The following is a 21,166-nucleotide window of genomic DNA, read 5'->3' on the forward strand; positions in this document are numbered from 1 at the left end:
TGCAGGTGCACAGAGCACAATTACATAATCTCATGGCCATAAAGAAAACAATTAAAAAATCTGCTTCTCAATGCCAAAAATTTTTTTTGTGTAATTGGTGCCTAAGCATTTGATACTGTGATGAACAACAATCTGAATATTGTTAAAAGATACTGTAAAAGTTTAAATAATAAAATAATTGTTCACACTGTTTTGTGTCCACTATTTCAATATAGCTCATGTCCTTATTACGATATGTTGAATTATTGAATATCAGCATATGCAGGGCCCGGCAGTATATCGAAAAGTAATCAAAATTGACATTCAGAACCTATAATGGATCTAATTTTTCCAGGTTAATTTTTTCAACTACTTTCCCTATCACCTGTAGAGTCACAAATCCCGCTTTGTTAAGGCTACTTTATACTTCTGCGTCGAACACATGGGTATCTTTCAAAAAATGTAATTACAAGTCACAAGTTTGCACTTCATTGACGGTAATTGGAAGCGGAGCCAGAAAAAGGATATTTTCCATTACAATAAAATGAATACTTGCATAAAGTATTTGTTAACAGAAGATTCAAGAAATGCACTGTTTAAAATATTATTTTAGAAGAGATTATTTTATAGCTATAGCTTATTTTCTACTTTTAATATTAAAAAATTAACATTGAAAATAGACATAGACAGTAGATAGTGTGTGTTTCCTTCAATTATTTTACAATCAAGTAATGCACCCTTCATTCAAAAATGTCTCACTTGTAATATGAGCATATTTACTTTACAAAACTTGTTAATAAATTTAATAATCGTTCATTAATCGTTATCAAGTTAAAATGTTAAATTATTTATGATTTTGATATTAGGCCAAATTGCTAGCCCTCATCACCAATTTTATATACCCTTAAGCAACAGAAACACAAACTTCAACAAAGTTTAAACAAACTACAGATGAAAGGTGTTCTAGACGAGAGACAGATGAACTGCGTTAGCACCGGGTCATCATCGACATGAACTCCACACACCCTGTACCTTCACACTTGTGTTGTTTTTCATATAGTCTAACGTTCTTCTTGTTTGCCAAATGGTTGACATTCTTTGGGCTTTTTTGGACGTTTGTGTGAGGAATGGGAACCACATGTGGCTTATTGGGCGGGTGCTTGGATTCGGTACAGCTGAACTGCGTGTCAGTGCATTTGACGAAGGTTAAGCACAGATTTTATGAGACGAACTTACACATTCATGCCACGCAATATATCGTACATGCATCTAATGCTACCGCACATTAGTGTCAGTTTTAGAAGCACTTCATCACCATCAAGTGGGAGGCTGTGGAATATTTAGACCTCTTACAAGCAAGCCTGCCCTCAATTGCTGCCTTTAATAAGGCTGACTTGTAAAATTTGCCTTGTAACTTTTGTCTTGTAAACTGTATAAGGTGGTGACATTTAATAGTAGATTTTAAATGATAGTTTTAAAAAGCAGAGACGAGGTTGGGGAAATAAAAATGTCTTCAAAGGGAACCTCTGTGTAGTTTCAGCAATTGTTTTAAACATTGTGGAGCACTTGTCTGTTTTTTTTTTTCGTATGTGTGTGCTCATGTGTGGTGTTCTGGGTGTTTTCAGACCATTCTCTGTCTCCAGAACTGTCCACAGTGGAGCAGGTGGACCTTCTTCTCCTGAAGAATGACAGCGGTGTAGAGTCGGCTCTGCTCTATGCCAAGGCCTGGTCCAAATACACCAAAGACGTTCTGGCCTGGGTGGAGAAACGCCTAAGCCTGGGTCAGTCATTCTTAAAGCTTTATCTTGAATTTTGTTTCTAAACATTGATTTTTAATGTTTGATTTTTTTTTTTTTTTTTTAACAGACATGGAATGTGCCAAAAGCTTTGCCAAGATGGCAGAATCCGCAAAGGCTGTAGCAAGTCAACAGGTAATGGTCTTGTTTAGTACAATGTTTTGTTTAAGTCAGCATAAATGAAAATGCACTCTTCTTATTTCTTTATGTTTGTAAGGTTTGTCATAAACAATTCAATTCAATTCAATTCAGCTTTATTTGTATAGCGCTTTTACAATGTAGATTGTGTCAAGGCAGCTTCACATAAATGGTCATAGTAACTGGAACAGTGTGGTTCAGTAACTGGAACAGTGTGGTTCAGGTTTTAGTGTTTAAGTTCAGTTCAGTTTAGCTCAGATTCAGTGTGATTTAATCATTACTGAGAGTTCAAACACTGAAGAGCCAATTCATCGATGCGTAGCTCTACCAATCCTGAACCATGCGAGGCAGTGGCGACAGCGGAGAGAGAAAAAAAACTTCACCTGATAAACAATGTATCTGTGCAATATAATGTTTAGCTAAAATATTTTGCCCTCATAATCTTTAATTAAATACCATAACCTACCCTCCTCCCTCGAATGCCTAAAGGAGTTACAGGAATTAATGACCTTAAATTACTATTTTAAAGTACAATAAAGGTCATTTCAGATTTTAATATGAGTTTGTAATCTTGTATATCACAAATTACAAGATTACATATTACATGTTTAGACATATAAAATCTTTTTTCACACTATTTATATTTTTATTGTGTTTTGAACCCTTTCTAAAATATTTTTAATAGTCAATTTCAGTGATAAAGTGACAGTATTTTAAAATTTTCTGTTTTTATCTTAAGGATTTCATGCCTTTCCGGGATATCTATGTCTCTGCCTTTAAAAATGAAATCGAGTACAATCATGTACTGCTCCAAACGGCTGCAGCTCTTCAGACCAACAAATTCACACAGGTAACCTCTATTGATTCCTCCGAACGCTTTTAGCCAACTATTCAACAAATCAATTCCTTAAATTCCACACATTTTCCCCTTATTCCAACAGCCACTGCTGGCCCGCAAGAATGACCTGGACAAGCAGAGGAAAGAGATTAAAGAACAATGGCAAAGAGAGCTGAAGAAAATGGTACTAATGCCTATTTGAATTGGAATTTCATCACTAACTCAACATTTCTTCAAAATGATAGCACATAACCTACGTGTGTTTTCAGAACGAGTCAGAAAGTGCTTTAAAGAAGGCTCGGCTGTTGAAAATGCAGAAGAGGGAGGAATACGAGAAGGCCCGGAGCTCGACCAGCCGTACCGAGGAGGAGCAGCCAGCAGCTGGAGGCAGGACACTGGAGAAGAAACGCAGAGTTGAGGAAGAGGCCCTACAGAAGGTACTGTAGAAATTACACTATAAAAACTTTTAAAGCTTTTAATTCAACACACACACACAGACACACCCTTGAGTTTATTGTCCGCGTTTACTATGCATCAAAGCAGCAATAAGAAACACAGAGCTTGTGAGACTTTCCTTAACAACGATGTTATGTGTAAAAATACGAGTGCTAGAAAACCTAGCAAATGCTTGAATGTTGTTCTAGTGTTTTGCTCACACTTGAACAGTTGAACATCTACTAATACATGATTAAAATTCATGGTTTTAATATTAGTTAATGCTTTGATGGTTAACTTAAATTAACAGCGAAGAGGTTTAATGGTAACACTTTAAAATAATGGTCCATTATGTGTTTACTAACATGAACACACTATTAGTAATACATTTATTACTCTATTCATTCATCGTTGTTCAAGCTAGTTATATTACTTAAGTTAAATAACATTAGTTCATGTTAACTGACTGTGCATTAACTAATGTTAACAAGCACAACTTTGGATTTTTAATAATGTATTACTATGTGTTCAATCATGAGTAATAAAGGCTTTAAAAGACTATTCATAGACTAACTATTGAACCACTATTCTAAAGTTTTAGCCCTTTAACTCCATTAACTAACATGAACAAAGAAGAATAAATACTGTAATAATTGTATAGACCATTTTAATCCAGATTGTTATCAAACTACTTCATAACTGTATCAAGAGGCAATTCAATCATTGCTTAATGTCAAAACAGCTATCATAACATTATTTATCAATATGTGGCTTTTTTGGATTCTCGTAATCTATAAAAATGAAAAACGTAAAACAGGAAATACGTTGGGACCATTGGTTGTTTTTAAATCCCTCAAAATGGTCTATTGTTAGTAAATACATTATCTAACATTAAATAATACAACCTTATTGTAAAGTGTTACCAGTCATTTTAAGGTTTGAAAAGTGCTTAGGTTTTGGATGAAATGCTTGAAAATCTAATGTGTTGCTCTTAATAATTTATTTTTCTCTAAATAGTTATAATAGAATAAGATTAAATATTAATAATAATAAAATGTAATTAATAAAATAAGAATTTAAAATAAAACTTTTTTTGTATGAACTATAAACTCTGGAGCCTGCTTTGATTAAATGTGCAATAGGTGATCTTCCAAAATGCTAACCGGTTAGCATAATATCTTTAAAACACAGTCCCAAACCTGCCGATGTACAAATCTACATTTGCTGACAGACAGTTTGAGCTACTTATCAGAATTATGGGAATTGTCTGCCCAACAATATTTCATTGGATGAACATTTTTTAGTTTTATGCCTTACCCAGAATATACAAATACATTTAAATGCATTTAGATAATTTACTTTAATCATTGCTATCAGAATGGGAAGAGCCTTTAACCAGCACAACAAAAATGTTTCTGAAGACAATCCCCTACTGCACTTTTAAACATATATAAAAATGTGATTAGCAGTACATAAGTGAACAATACATCTCATTAAAATAATTATAACTCTTAGGTGAAAGATGACACATTTAAGATGTGAATAAATGACATTTAAGAGAGTAAATGACAGTAAATTAATGTTGGGCTTGGAGCAAACATGCCATCAAATATTTTCCTTAGAATACTATACTATACTATACTATACTATACTATACTATACTATACTATACTATACTATACTACAGTAGTCAAAATCTGAAGTGGATCGTTAACTTTCAATAAAATTGTCCAAAACCTATTGAACAACACAGCCACAGCCATATAATCCTGCAGCCCAAGACCAGTTACTCACTAAAGTTAAGCAGGGCTGAACCTGGTCAATACCCAGATGGGAGACCACATGAGAAAACTAGGATGCTCTTGGAAGTGGTGTTAGTGAGGCCAGGAGGGGGCCCTCAACCTGTGGTCTCTGTGAGTCCTAATACCCCAGTAAAGTAACGGGGACACTATACTGTCAGTGAGCATTGTCTTTCGGATGAGACGTTAAACCGAGGTTTCTTACTCTTTGTGGTCTTTAAAAATCCTTTGGGACTTCTCAAAAAGTGTAGGGATGTAACCTCAGTCTCTCCACTCCACCAATAAATGTTGTGTTGAGCGCACTGGCGTTGTCCTGTGGAAGTGCAAGATTGTTTAGCGCTTAGGGTGTATGGCCATACACAATAAATGCGTTATATAAATACACATTACATTACATGACAACAGCCATTCTTCTCCTTGGGCAGTTTTGAAAAAAAATATTTGATTCACTTCGAATGTTCATTGCTGTTAATAAAATTATTAGAAATAGCATCTGATATAGTGTGTTGAAGTAGGTATATAAAATTTGCAATTTGCCCAACTTGTATAGTGCTGGAAAAGTTTGACCTTAAAAGTGTTTGAAAAGCGCTTAAATTTGATGTTGGGAAAGGTGTATAAACCCTGATGGACATTAAACTATACATTATTGTTGCTGTATCATTCTGTAAACCTCTAACAACTAAAAGAAATTACCTCACATACCATTTGAAAAAAAACAAATGAGCAGGATTTTTCTTTCTAAAATGTATTTTGAATGGCTTGATGGCACAGAAATGACATAAAACAGGCTAGTAAAATGACTGTACTCGTGTTTTGCTTGGCTGATGGTCTGTTTTTGTGGTAACTCCAGGCAGAGGAAGCGCAGGAGCAGTATAAAGCCTGTGTGGCCGATCTGGAGGCCAAGAAGGTCAGCCTGTCAAACGCTAAGAGTGAGATCCTCGCACAGATTCGGAAGCTGGTCTTCCAATGTGACCTGACCCTCAAAGCGGTCTGTATCCCTGTCACAACACTATTACACACTACTGTTGAAAAATGCGCAGCGGTTTTCTTCTTCTTCTTCTTTGTTTAATTCTTCTTCATTTAATTCTTATATAAGAAGCTTCGGTTTTTAATAATAATTTTATATGTACAGTTGAAGTCAGAATTATTAGCCTTTTTTTTTTTTTTTTCAAACGACGTTAAACAGCAAGGAGTTTTTCCACAGTATTTCCTATAAAAAAAAATTCTTCTGGAGAAAGTCTTATTTGATTTATTTTGGCTAGAATAAACACAATTTAAATGTTTTGAAACCCTTTTTTAATCAATATTATTAAATCCCTAAAGCAATATTTTTTTTAATTGTCTACAGAACAAATTTAACAATTTAACCTATTGTCTGCAGAACTATTTAATTTAACAATTTAACCTAGTCTTTATTTATTTATTTATTTATTATTATTTATTTTTATATTTATTGTGTACTGTTCTCATGGCCAAAATAAAATAAATCAGAAATGAGTTATTAAAACTATTATGTTTAGAAATGTGAAGAAAAAATAACTTCTCACCATTAAACAGAAATTGGGGAAAAAATATACAGTAGTGCTAATAATTCAGGGGGACTAATAATTCAACTGTATATATTTACATTTTTATTTGTATTTACATATTTATATTTACCAAAGCTGCATTCAAAAAGATCTAATTTAAATACACCTCAAGCAACACAATCTAAATACACTAAAACTACAAAATACATAAACTAATAAAATAATTTACTGTATATTCTATGATGTAATTTATTCATGCGGCAACATAGCTTAATTTCCAGCAGTCATCATTCCAGTCATTCTAATTTGCACATTTGGTGCTCAAGATCAGTGTTGTTAACAGTTGTGTGCAGCTTAACTGCTTGTGCAACATATATTTGTTTTTTTTTTTGTTTTTTACTACTTCTTATTAAGTAGTAATGAAAAAAGTACTTTTTAAAAATCTTTTCAACCACATGTCTGTTCCATAAAAATTTACCATATTGTAACATATTTTAAATACAGTTGAATTCATTATTATTAGTCTCCTGTATATATTTTCCCTCAATTTCTGTTTCAGTTCGGAAAGAAGATTCATTCAACACATTTCTAATAGTTTTAGTACCACATTATAGCAGGATTACCAATAACACATTGTAACCAACATAATAGTTTTATCACTTTGGACCCCTCACACCCAGCACACTGCCTCTCTAAACTTTTACCTTGTGGTCGACGCTACGGGGCACTGTGCACCAGAACAGATCGCCACAGAAACAGTTTCTTCTATTTCATGGACACCTTATTATAGTAATTGTGAAACAACATCACTATTTTAAACACATATACACTTACTTATTTAACAACATACTTTACATGCCAGTTTGCACACAACTGCTGCACATATAACGTTGTATATAGTAATATATCTGTATGTACACTTGTCCAGTTGTATATTTGCATTCACTACTTACTTCTATTTTTAAAATATATTTATTATCTGTTTTTTTGTCCTGTCTCTGTCGTTCTGTTGCACTGTAGAAGCTCTGTCAAGAAAACAAATTCCTTGTATGTGTGAACATACCTGGCAATAAAGCTCTTTCTGATTCTGAATCAAAAACAAATATTGCTTAAGGAGGCTAATAATATTGACGTTAAAATAGTTCTTAAAAATTAAACACTGCTTTTATTCTAGCCGAAATAAAACAAAATTTTGTCCAGAAGAAAAAATATTATAGGATATACTGTGAACAATTCCTGCCTCTCTTAAACATCATATATTTTACAGAAAAACAAACTTCACAGAAGGGCTGATCATTTTGACTTCAACTGTATGTTGCATAATTTTTGTAATATTTTATAACTTCTGTAAATGCTAAATTGGATGAATTGAATGCATTCTTTGCTGTTTTTTTATCGTATTGAATATTTTGAACAATAGTATATGTATGTTCAACATGTATTTGTTATTCCCCCTATTACTGCACACTGAATTTTCTCACACCCTCTTGTAGGTGACAGTGAACTGGTTCCAGATGCAGCAGGCTCAGACTATGCCCCTGTCCGTCAACTACCAAGCTCTAAGCGAACAAGCCAAGAAGTACGAACCAGGTCAGCGCTACTCTGAATTTGTGCGCAGTCTCCCTAAAGAGCGTGTGTGGCTGGAGTCTCTGTCTCAGGACATCACCGCTTCCTCAAAAACGGGGTAAGTCCACACTCAAGTTTCCGTGTAGACCAGAGAAAGGCAAGCATTGTTTGCATCTTCCTCAGGAAGAACGACGAACGAAACAACGGTCGGTAATAGCGTGTTGTTTACCCAAGAGTTCTGCTCTCTGTAATCGCTGCCCAGTGTAAACTCTGCTTTTCTGCTTGACCTCTGAATCACACCCACGTCAAACAGACTGGCCAGTGCTATCACATCCCTTTACAGTCTATTCAATCTTAAGCTTGCCAGTTGAGTAACCCATTTCACAATCAACAGAGATTTCGTGCTGCCTGTTTTGCCTGTATTTTTATAATATGCAGGATTTGTAGGTCTGTTGGAATTTCTTGAAAATGCTTGACATTTAATGACTTTTAAGTGTTTCGATTTTGGATAAGGTGCTTGAAACTGCTTGAAAATTTATTTACGTTGCTTTTTGCGAATGAATTTGAAACTAAATTGGTTTATTAATATTTATAATTATCTATAATTAACACTTGTTTTGCTTTTGCATGAAATGAAAACTCTGTAGTCTGTAGCATGATCTGACTGTCTTTTATTTATCTACAACCTTTGCTTAAGTAGTGGGAGAAGACAAAATGCAAGGAGATTACAACCATTAACCCATGCAATTAAAATGAATATACATTAAAGATGAAAGATGACAAATTTAAAAAGTAAGTAAAGGACTTTTAGGAGAGTAAGCGGCAGTAATTCAATGTTTAGCTTGGGGCAAGCTAGGGCTGTGCGATTTGGGGAAAATATCTAAATGAGAATGTTTAAAAAAAAAAAAATTATAATTTATTTCAGGGTTCAGTGGTAAGGATTTTTTTTTTTTTTACCAGTGGTTCAGATTTGTACTTGCCCTGCAAATATTTTTACTGGTCCCACCAAAAAAAGAAAAATTAATAGCTATTTCTAAGCCACGTAAATGTCTGCTTCCAAGACATTCTTTTAGCCTCATAGTTTGATGTTGCCATAACTTCGCTGTACTGGTTTTTACCAGGTTACCAAAAAAAAAAAAAAAACATACTCACAACATCCAATCAGAGAAGAGGAATCGAAAAGCAATATAGTGTTCATGACAATACAGAGAAGGTAGCATTTAAAAGCACAAACTGTTTCTTGATTCTAAGAATGTATTCATACGCAATTGACAAATAGTCGCAAACAAATAAAACTTTAGTGACAAAGCAGCTCCGATGAGGCCAGAAACAATCCTGTTTACTGCCCCAAGTGCCTCACACAGTGGCCCTGGGCCAGTCTTTATTGTTGAGCCCTGTATTTATTTATTTTTTTACCAGGTATTGCGATTTGATTTGATTCTATTTGACTTGCCATTTAATTATTGCAATAATTTAAGCCTTCGTGATGTTTTTTCATAGGCTGTAAAAGCTGCAAACAATTCTGAAATTGTACCTTGCTGTTGCTAGCTACTAGATTGAGTGTCAGTGGCAATACTTTTAGTTAACTTTTTACCAAGACATTCCTCATATAGCTGCCTGTGGTGCTTTTTAGGTGCTGGTTGTTGTATTTCCTTATGCTGTGGCAATAACTCTGTGACAACTCTTAAAAATGACCTGTTTTTGTTTAGTGTCTGCGACTTTGAAACAAAATATTCCCATAATACTGATGTCTTGTTTTTCTTTGATATGAATTCATCTATTAATTATTCTGAAGCGGCAGACGTCATTATCCCACTTGTCCATGCTTTTTTTTTGTTTGTTTTATTGTGGGCATCTTGGATAGTTTGGTTGCACAAATCTGATTGGGCAGACAAAGTGTGCTCACTCAATTGGCTATAAAAGAGCACATTATAAATAAAATGTATTATTGTTATCAGATGTTATGTGTTATTGTATTCTATATATATATATATATATATATATATATATATATATATATATATATATATATATATATATATATATATATATATATATATATATATATATATATGTATGTATATATATATATATATATATATATATGTATGTATGTATATATATATATATATATATATATATATATATATATGTATATATATATATGTATATATATATATATATATATATATATATATATATATGTATATATATATATATATATATATATATATATATATATATATATATATATATATATACAAAGTAAATAGCGATTGCAATTTAATTTTGGTTAAACGCACAGCCCTAGGGCAAGCATACCATGAGTTTTTTTATGTGAATTCTATACTATACTATAGAATACAATAACACATAAGCCTGTCATTTTAGACGCTTTTTAAAATGCAAAATGCTTGAAATAGTAATTAATTTTCATTTTGGAAAATGTGTAAAAATGTGTGATTTAACACCTGTCTTTCCTTTCCAGAATGTCTCTTCATAAGAGGTCTCAGAACAGCACCCGCTCGTCTCATGGGAACCTGTCGCAGGGCTCTGCTACATCTATGGATAATCACAGCGCAGACGAGGTGGAGGGTAACATGCAGCCATGCAAGGCCAAGATTGCAGAGAGGCGCTCCAACAGCAGTATAGACATGCAAGGTAAGACATGCTGTAGCTTAGGGTGTTTCACCCTTAACTCTCTTTTAAAAGAAACAAACCCAGATCTCCTGAAGTTCTGAGTTCTCTTAGTGTTTATGTTTTTTTTTTATTATTATTATTTGGAGGGTCAAACTTTGCTCAGACCACTTAAAAGAGACCACTTAAATGTATGAAAGTCTTTTATGACCCTGATGTACAAATGTTCAACTAGCATATCTCACATAGGCAAGGTAGTCTGAAAATAAAACAACAAAAAATATGGTGAGAAAACAGTAGTTAGGGCTGGGGTTGGTAGATTTTGGTACTGAAAATTGGCCGTAAAGGATCATCGCTTTACCACTCTTCATCGCTGTTCACCAAGTGCAAACACAGATACTAGGTCATTTGAGCATTTCGAAAGCCACGTCGATCAGTTGATCCATCAGCAGATTGCTCATATGTCAGCTCATAGACAGATCAGGGGCCTCATGTATCAACGCTGCGTACGCACAAAAACTTTGCGTACGCCAGGTTTCACGCTCAGAATCGCTCACGTTTGGATTTACTAACAATGAACTGAACGTGGGAATTTGCGCAGGTTCACGGCAGCTTTCTGGCAGGCGTACGCACATTTTTTGTGCGTGTCTGTTTTATTTCCATTGGCGACTCCTAGAGGCAGTTGTGTTAAATTCTTCTCTACAAAGTGTCTGATCCTTGCAATGGCGTCTGTATGAGACGGGTTCATATAGTAGGTATGTAAGATTTCCATACCATACAGTTGACCAGCTAAACATTAAAGCACAATTTGCAGCGGTCGCCTGTTTTCCCAATGTAATCTGAGCTATCTACTGCACGCACATTGCTATAAAGACACTATCTGAAGATAAATTTGCATGCGTGAATCAGAAACATTTCCATTCAATAAATGTGCAAATAAAATATGATGCACAAATTTATTGATGATTCCTACTTGTCTTTCTCGTGATAAATAGTTGGCAAAATCTGATATGTAGCGGGAGAAAAAAAGAAGAATGAATTCATCAGACGCTGGATTCGAGCCGAGTTTATGCTCGAACGTGTCAGTGCATGAGCTTCTTATGAGGTGCGCCACTGAGACTGCGAAGGGTACTGCAACATTTTACAGATATAAACCACACTATTTCTTTTTTAAATGCACTCAGTACGATGTTCAGACCCAACTGTGTTAACCGTATCAGCTAAACTCTCCCACTCTTTTTTTTTTCTTTTGTTGTTAATTCCGCCGAACAAACTTGCAAATAACACCGCTTTTCTCCGGTCTACCTCCGAAAGCAGCACCTCCATTTCACATTCTGTTCAAAGTTTCTCTTTTTGCTTGCTTTTGCCATTGCTTTTTCGTTGGGTTTTGACATTAGCATAGTCATTAGCATATTCATACGGGGGAGGAGGCAGGGAGGGGTTTTGTGCTCGTGCATGTTGCGCTCAGTTTCACGTTCATTCAGATGTACAAAAGAATATGCGTGAGATTCGGCGTACGCAGTGTTTCATACATCTGAATTTTTTTCTGCGTACGCACATTTACAGCTTTGTGCGTACGCAATGTTTTAGTAAGATTTCCACGCAAGTCTTCGTACATGAGGCCCCAGGTGATTGACGTGGCTTTGAAACGTGTCCATGTATCTGTGTTTGCACCTGGTGAAGAGTGGTAGACCAATGAGCCAAAGTTTCCCCACTTAACCCTTGGTTATTGTTTAAATTGACTACCCTTTCATTATGTTTGTGCCTGTTTTTGCCCCATTGACTTCTGTTATAGCAACAATTTTTGATTGCAAAGCCATAACATCAAATAATCATGCATTCTTAATTGTTTGTGGTTTTCGATTTTCGATGGGTCAATGGGGCAAAAACAACCACAAACAACAAAAGGGTAGTAAATTTGCTCAGTGTATTGTGGAGTTGTTTTGTTTTTTACTTTCAATGCATTTTCCCATTATATGTGTCGAAATAAGATTTGTCTCCAAAAATCATTCCATTTGCTGACACAAAGGGAATGTTCTGGTCAAATTAAACCTTAAAATCACCTCAAAGTGGATGCAAAAATCCTGAACTAGACACAAGGGTTAATTAAAAAAAAAGAGCTAATTTTTACACTCTTCAGGGGAACTCAATCTACTCAACTTTTGTTTGTTAGACTCTAAAGCGGCAAGACATTTATTTTCTTCCAACTTAATCAAGATCCTTAAATGTTTGGCAGTATTAGGTGCTTTTGTTTGCCAAGCTTCAAAATCTTTTACAGCTTATTAGTTTAATGGCTTGACGTGTCCACTTGGTTTTTCACCCAGTTTTGGCTGTTTACAGCTTCCAACAGTCTGCATTATTACTCAAACTCAGATTAGCCCACAGCTTCCAAAAAACCCATGATGCTGTGACATCATAAGCCTGAGCGCACATTTACTGCAGCACCCAGACTGGCACTAGACCTGCACAATATTTAGTTTCAGAATGGATAAGGCAATGTGCTCATAAATAATAGTCACACAACAGGATCTTTAATGTCCAGTTAGGATTAGTAGACTATCAGGCACAACAGATTTCAGATGTGTGCAAAGTTTAACCATAATAGAGTGAATTTGAATTACTTGCGTGTGTTTTAAAGGCCTGTTTGAGCATTTCAAGCAGGTTTAAAGCATCAAAGCATAATAAATTGCACTGTTTTAGGCTTTAATCAAGATTAATTTGATTTAATTATTTAAATAATGATTACTGTAGTATAAGTTTTCATTTAATTATTCAATTTCAAATACTATTTGACTACACTGAAAGCAATAAAGCACTGTTCATGTTATTTGTATCTTTGCATTATTGTATTTACCTATGCTTGTCATTTATTGTATATTATTTGATTCTCTCCTCCTCAAAATCAATCAAATCAAGGATATCAAATTTAGGATAGAGATTTCTGAGGTGTAAGTTGATTGTGAGGTGGATGTTGTGTGTTGTAGTGCCGAGGACGCAGGGCTCTCAGCGGGCCTGGAGCTCAGGCAGTGCCGGTGGAGGAGGGATGTGCAGTGACTCAGAGAGCGCTGGAGGAAGCAGCGAGTCTCGCTCCATGGACTCCCCCACAGCCAGTCCAGGTGCTTTTTCCGATGCATGCTTTTCTACAAAATAGTATACATCTTTTAAAGTATTTTGTACCTCATTTCCACTAAGCACCACTGTTCATTATTAGCTTTATTCCTTACATACGAGTGGGTGCAGCCATTAGAATCTTTTTGGCTCGGGGCTTCGGGTCTTATTCACTTACATTGATTTTTAATCATTAAAATGAGCTTGTTATCCATATTTTCTTCTTATTGTATATAATTTTACTTTTAAGTATAGTCATGAACACACTTGTGTGTAAAGCAAAGTACTTGACCATTTTCCCATCTTTTCCCATGAGCAACTGTATCGGAAGTTCTAAAATGAGCACACTTTCAAATTGCAGAATAAGCTTAATAGTACAGTACAGTACTGTATGATTCAGTAGCTTTTACCTTAATTTGGCTTACTTTGCCACTGCCCATGGCTAAAAGTTGTGATCTGCATCATTCTCGCTCAAACAAGAAAGCCATGTGTGCACATATCACGTTCTTTGTGTGCTCAAGTTCATTATATCAAATGTACACAAGTGGCAAATGCATGCAAATAGATGGAGGAAGAGCCATCTCTCTCGCTTTTCACAAATTTAGACGTGACTTGAACAGCCCCGTTTACCAAAATAGAGGACATACAGCAGATCCTCTTCTTGCTTCTTGGCATGCTTCTGTTTTTTCACATTGTCATTGTATTTCATATGACGCCATTGTATGATTATGGTTTTGTGTTTCAATTGTGTATTTCAAATCCTGTGACGTTGTTTCCTTGTCTTGTTGCATGTGATAGTGAGTGATGATTCTCTGTAAACCAATAGTGTTTTGCAGCGAGCCTAGTTTGGTACCCTTACAAAAGGGTGACAAAAAAAGTGCTACAGTGGAGCTTGCTGTTTTGGTACTATTGACAATGGAAATGGAAATAAATGGGTATAGTACTGTATCAAACCGTACCATACTGATCTGTGGAGACAGTCAATTGTACAGTCAAGCAAAAAATTATCCATACCCCTTTAGGCTTGACTCAACATCAAAATTACACCCAAAATGGTTTGTTATTATTTGCGGGGTTATCTATATAATAATTTAATTGTGTATCCCTTTTTCCTTCTTATTATTTTCATTCATTCATCCATTCATTCATTCATTCCACTATCCCAAAAATCACTATTCAGTTCTCTCAGTGCTTCAGTTGATTGAGTGCACTTCAAATTTACCTATTTACTAATTTGTTTATTTGTTCATTCTTTAAATTCTTTTTTCGATTGATTGATAACTTGCTTGATTCATTACAACTTTTTGTTTATAGTTTACCAGATTTTTAAACAATAAATGTCTTACAAATACTTAAGTTAGCCAGCACCAACTCATGTGCATTTACACCTACCTAACTTAAAATAGTTACAGTTCTTGACCCTAGAGAGCAACAAACAGAAATTAGGCATCAATGGAAAGACAACACTTTGGGCCTTACTATGGTCCATCTTGAATATTTTCATGCTAAAAGATATAAAAAGTTATAGATTATGAAGTAATGAGAAAGAAAAATTGTACTGTGTTAAATATTTACTTAAAATACAAACACATGAAATCAGTCTGGTAATAACCTAGAACAAATATTTTGAAAGCCAAGTGTTTTATGAGTTTATATTCAAATTTAACGAAGAAAGCATGCAAAAGTAGATTTTTACTAAATTGGTGTTCTTTTCACCCTCACTGTCAGAGGCACTTTCTCAAAAATGACCTTCCCGAATTAAAACAGTAACAGTTGCTGAATAATTTGGTCTACATTTTCAGTTTAGAAATCTTTGGAAAGAAGACATTTTGGGATTTACTATCCATCATCTGGAGCAGAGATGCCCAAATTAGGGTCCGCAGGCCAAAGTTGGCCCATGGTAACCTTTGATTTAGCCCACCACCCCATCTAAGAAAGAGAGAATGATGGGGATGGTTTAGGTAATGTCATATCAAATTTAATGTAACCTTTTTGTAATGGTCTGAGTGGGGATCGAACCCGGGTCTAAGGTGTGGTTAGCAGTAGTTCTTACTACAAGAGCTAATGCCGAGTTCAGACTGCATGATTTTCAAAGTAGTCGTGTCACAGATGTTTTCACACTGCATGACTATCTGGGCTAACATTTCGTCGCTGCTTTGTTTACACTGCAAGATGGATCGGCGACTGGGACCTTCACATTGCATGACTTTACAAAAGAAAGAATCGCAGACAACTTCGTCCAAACCACGTCTCAGAGACAAAAACTTTTGTATCTTTTGTTATTAACTACATAATGAGAAAGAAGCCTTTAATAGGGTAAAAAATAACATATTTGCTCACCTTGGTTTAAAGGGAATTAGCCATTTCTCCTCAACTTAAGTTGGTAATAACTAATTTTTTTCTGTATGAAACGTCAAACAGACACGGTTGCTCCTGAGTTCTGTCAAAACTCCACTAGTTTTTCCTCAATTTCGTGGGACTAAATAAACCGAAAATGAGTGCTTTTAACTTCTCCCCCTGCCTCCCGCTGGCCTGCAGCAGGTATACACACACACACACAAGTGAATGCTGCTCTTTCATTGGTTGTAGGCAATCGCCGATGTAATTATCAGTCAAAACTCCTTTCACACAGCATGGTTTAAATCGCCGACAGCTCCAGATATTTAGCATGCCAAATATCTCGCAGACATCAGCGACTCATCGGCAATTATCTCAGATCGCGTCTTTGATAGTTCACATTGTGTGATTGTTACTCACGTGCATGAGCACCGATTTGCCTGCGATTTTAGGCATTTGTCTGTGATTTCTCAAGACCTGTCGTCGAGCCAAAATCGGGGATAAAATCACGCAGTCTGAACTAGGCATAAGTCAGCGACTGGTGGCCCAAGAGCAAAGGAGAAACAAAGTTAGTCCACAGCAGATAAATTTAAAAAATAATACAGTTTACTGAAGAGAATATGACAAAAAGGAGAGACAATATCTCTCTACCGCCAGGGTTAATAAAGTAAAACAAAAATAGGAAATCCGAGCTTCCTAATATACATGCAAAATAATATAGACAAAAGGGTCTCAGAACAATAAAATGCAAGCAAAAAAATCTTGAGAATAACTTAACTGAACACTGCCGAGGCAACTATGAGGTAGGGTTCAGAACTGAACACAGAGCAAGATACAAAGCAGTCTTATTGACCTTATTCTAAAATGCGCCTGTTTTCACGATTGTTTTAGAACTTCCGATTCAGTCGCCTATGGGAGAAATGACTAGGAATATTAAACGGCAGAAAGCAGTAAGACTACTCGCTCTACAAACAAAAGTGTGCATGACTATATAGACCAAGTAGAATAATATAATAAGGAAATATCAGTTTGCAGCATCAAGCAGTAAAACGAGCAGTTTTTAATGTTAAAAAATGAATGGAAGTGAATGAGACCGGAAGTCTCGAGCCAAAAAGATTCAAATGGCAGCGCTCGCTCGTCTGCGAAGAATAAGGTGAATATAGAGCAAAGAACAGGTGGCGGTGAATAGGCTGATTACAGGGGAGTTTAAAGGAACAAGAGTCACTACCGCCATCAAATGTTGAGGAGTATAGGGCAATATCGCTGCACCCCCTGGTGAGTTGGAGGACGTGATAAAGTGCTGAGATATTACACTTTTAATAGTTTGTTTTATTGTTATATGAAATGATAAATGAAATATTTCAGTTTAAATGCTGTAATTTAGTTTAAAACCTAAATACCGTCAACCGACAAACAGAGAACAATGCAGAGACTTTGATGAGCAAATCAAGGCAAAGGCATATTCTGCTTGACTACTGTATTCAGCATTTAACTCCACTGTGTTATAAATGTGATTATTTATGTTTTTATTGCAATAGGTTATAATAAAAAAAAAATGATTATATCGCATTAGTTAACACAATTAAAAGCAATGTTTTCTAAATAAATAAGGAAATTAACCATGGCAACTTTAATGTAAAATAGTTTAGTATTTTTATCTTCGGCTCACGGCTCTCAATGATAATTGGTTTTTGAACCTTCATGCAAAAATTTTATGCACCCCTGATCTAGAGTTTATAATGCTCAAAATGAAAAAAAAAGTTATAGATGCTTTAGTAATGTAAAAAAAAAAAAAATGCACCGCACAGAACATTTGATTATTTCAGAAACAAATATATGAATTTAGTCCTGGAGCAATACAGAAATGTAATAGGTCAAAAGCCACACATCTCCTGAGTATATGTTTTGAATTTGATGGCGATATTCAGATTCACAGCTGATAATTTGACATCTGATGTTATGGGATATAATGTGTTATAAACTGATACATCATGTAGTTTAGCCAGATATACATATGCACATTTTCAAGTAACTATTTTCAATACAACAACATTCAATCACAGAAAAACTAGCAAACAACATCAACAAATGTAATGAAACACCGGCCTGATCAGAAAAGTTACAATTCAGTTATTGTCACATACTAAAAGGCTTTCACTCTAGCTAATTGAATCTTCCATTTTAATTGTTGAGCTCTACATATGTGTTCAAATTTAAAAGAAGTTCCTCTAAAAATATTGCTGGTTTAGGCATGTTTGTAAGTTTTGCTTGTAAAGCGGCTGACCTAGTTCTCAGTGGACAGGATGGAGAAGTACTCTGCAGGACGGAAATATCTAACATATGTGTGTGTGTGTGTGTTCATTTTACAGGAGATTTCAAACGCAGGCTTCCCAGAACTCCCTCCACTGGTACCATGTCTTCTGCGGATGACCTGGATGAGAGGGAGCCACCTTCCCCATCCGATACTGGTTTGTAGTCCAAAGTGAATAGCGTGATTGTGAGCGTCTGTGTTCATAGATGTGTGATGACACACCACAAGTTTGTGTTTGTTACACAAGTGCTGAATTGCTCGCGCCCATGTTTTTGCTTTTAGTGCAGCTGCGCAGATGGGCTTGATGTTGATGTTGGCAAAATGCCACAGTTAACAGTTCCTGTCCAACAAAAGTGTTGCTTTTCAGTCATAATTGATGAATGTAAACAGATCTTAAAAGTAGGGAAATACAGTTGAGGAAGCAGAAAGATTACAGTTCCTCCAAAAATACTTAGTCATTAATTTCATGGAAATAAAACCCGGAATCATTCAATGTCTTTTTATTTCCCCCTAAAATGTAAAGATAATGTTTATTTTTTTTAATAAATACAGAAAGGAGACATTTTGATTAATTAAGAAAAAAATTGATTGTCCCCATTTGCTTCCATAGTAAGCGAAAAATGTCCAATATACATATTTATTTCTAACAAAACAACATCAGATCAGTATACATAACCTTTACACTTACACTGTAAAACTTAACAGTCAACTTTTTAAAATGAAATAAGTGAAGTGAACTCAAAATTGACTGAAAGTTAATTCTTCTCATTTGAAAAGAGTTTTAAACTCAGTGTTGAAGATAATGAGTTAATTCAATACCTCATTACTTCAACTTAATGAAGTAAGTGCACAGTACTCATATAGATTCGTTTTTTAACTGAAGTGGTTTGTTGCAATCAGTTTCCTCAAACTGTTTGAGTTGCCTTAACTTATTGGGTTTTACAGTACTCAGTTGGTTTGAGTTCTCTTCATTTATTGGGTTTTACTGTGCTCAAATTGCTTCATTTACTCTATTTGATTAAGTTCACAGTACTCATTAGGATTAGTTTTTGAGCTTAAATGGTTTGTTGCAATCGGTTTCCTCAAATGGTTTGAGTTACCTTAACTTTTTGGGTTGTACAGTGTACTAATTTCATTTGTATTCACTGTCAGGTAAAAAAGAATGAACTTACAAATGTGCATTTCTATTTATGTTAACAACAATGTACTGTTCCAAAATTCTGTGTTGTGGGCAAAAAAATAAATTAGTAAATTTTAAAATAAGTACATTTTATATACAAAGTCTAGAAAAAATACGGGATTTTACAGGTGCCGAAAATCCTTAAAAAAGCTTGAATTTTATTTTAGTGTTTTCAAAAAAAATTGAAAGTGCATGAAATTGCTTGAAAATGTAATTTTCAATATATCTTACAAAATAGGTAATAATAGTTAGCTATTCAAATAAAAAAAAAATGAATAGAATAGAATGTCTTTTATTGTCATTTTATTTATTACATACATGTGTGATGAGATTTAGTGAATATCATTACTCAGTGCAAACATGTAAGTACAAATCACACTAAACAACAAGTTACAGTCAAATAACTCTAGACGATAAACAGTAGTGCAAAATAGGGGATGACAAGCACTAGGGTGAGGGGAATAAACAATTCTGGAGACAGGAGATATTTACAATATGTAAATGTTAGATGGTATGTGTGAGTTGAGGATGGTAATTGCTTTTAGGAAAAAGCTTTTCTTGAGTCTGGTCGTCCTCGTTCTGACGCACCAAAATCTCTAAAATGAATCTCTTTGCTTTTGCATTAAATGAAAAAATGCTGAAGTCTGCACATGTGCCTGTAGCATGATCTGCTTTTTTCTCTTTGAAATTAAAACAAATATACATTTAAGATGGAATGTTACACATTTAAGATACAAGTAAATTACATTTAAGAAAGTAAATGAAAGCAGCTCAGTGTTGGGCCTGGAGTAAACATGCTATCAAAATTATCCTTAGAATGCTGCAGTATACTATACTATAGAATAAAAAAACAATTAGGATCAGATGTCATGTGATGAAGAAGTACTGTACAAATATTTTTGTTTGAAAAAAAAGTTCAAAAGTTTGAAAATGGACCTGGAAAGTGCTAAAAAAGTGCTAACAGTCTGAACTTTGAAAAAGTGTAAGAACCCTGAATATAATCCAAAATGACCCTAAAACTAAATTTTATAACATTATATATATATATTTGAAAGGGTTAAATATCTGTATAATAATAAGAAAACTGCAAATTCTGATGCTCCATTACTAATTCTTTGCAGTTTTTAGACCTTTTTATGTATCTATATTTTATTTTTATGTGAAATGAAGGGTGAGGAAATTACTGTATGACAACATTTTCTTTTTTGGGGTGAACTATTGTTTTAAGATTATTGATGATACAATGGCCATACCAAAGCTTTATTCATTGGTGCACCAGCTCAGTGTTTTTAAAACTATTTGTAAATCAGTTTTTCAAACGTATCTTGTCTTCTCTCGTCTAAGGCCTCTCTGAAATGGTGATGGAAACAGCCAGTTCTCCAGGCCCTTTCCGCAATGCCCAAATGTCAAAAGCAGCTCACACACACAAACTACGAAAACTGCGAGCGCCTTCCAAATGCAGAGAGTGTGACAGTCTGGTGGTCTTCCATGGGGCAGAGTGTGAGGAGGTACA

At 34.8% G+C, this 21,166-nt stretch overlaps 1 protein-coding gene across 8 annotated transcripts in view; it reads left to right on the plus strand.

Annotated features, from left to right (window-relative positions):
* arhgap29b (Rho GTPase activating protein 29b) overlaps positions 1-21,166 on the plus strand; it is a 69,750-nt gene that overhangs the window by 39,921 nt on the left and 8,663 nt on the right. For 4 of the 8 annotated variants that reach the window (XM_005163312.6, NM_200111.2, XM_005163315.6 and 1 more), the window contains 11 exons: positions 1,605-1,760; positions 1,846-1,910; positions 2,653-2,763; positions 2,855-2,935; positions 3,021-3,188; positions 5,836-5,973; positions 8,008-8,198; positions 10,569-10,741; positions 13,702-13,833; positions 18,532-18,630; positions 20,998-21,161. In XM_005163312.6, the coding sequence (XP_005163369.1) occupies positions 1,605-1,760; positions 1,846-1,910; positions 2,653-2,763; positions 2,855-2,935; positions 3,021-3,188; positions 5,836-5,973; positions 8,008-8,198; positions 10,569-10,741; positions 13,702-13,833; positions 18,532-18,630; positions 20,998-21,161 (1,478 nt within the window). The remainder of the gene's footprint in view (positions 1-1,604; positions 1,761-1,845; positions 1,911-2,652; positions 2,764-2,854; positions 2,936-3,020; positions 3,189-5,835; positions 5,974-8,007; positions 8,199-10,568; positions 10,742-13,701; positions 13,834-18,531; positions 18,631-20,997; positions 21,162-21,166) is intronic. The other 4 variants (XM_005163314.6, XM_073913406.1, XM_073913410.1 and 1 more) reach the window with 1 other exon arrangement.

The sequence above is a fragment of the Danio rerio genome, chromosome 2 (assembly GCF_049306965.1).
Source record: "Danio rerio strain Tuebingen ecotype United States chromosome 2, GRCz12tu, whole genome shotgun sequence".
Taxonomy (NCBI): Eukaryota; Metazoa; Chordata; class Actinopteri; order Cypriniformes; family Danionidae; genus Danio; species Danio rerio.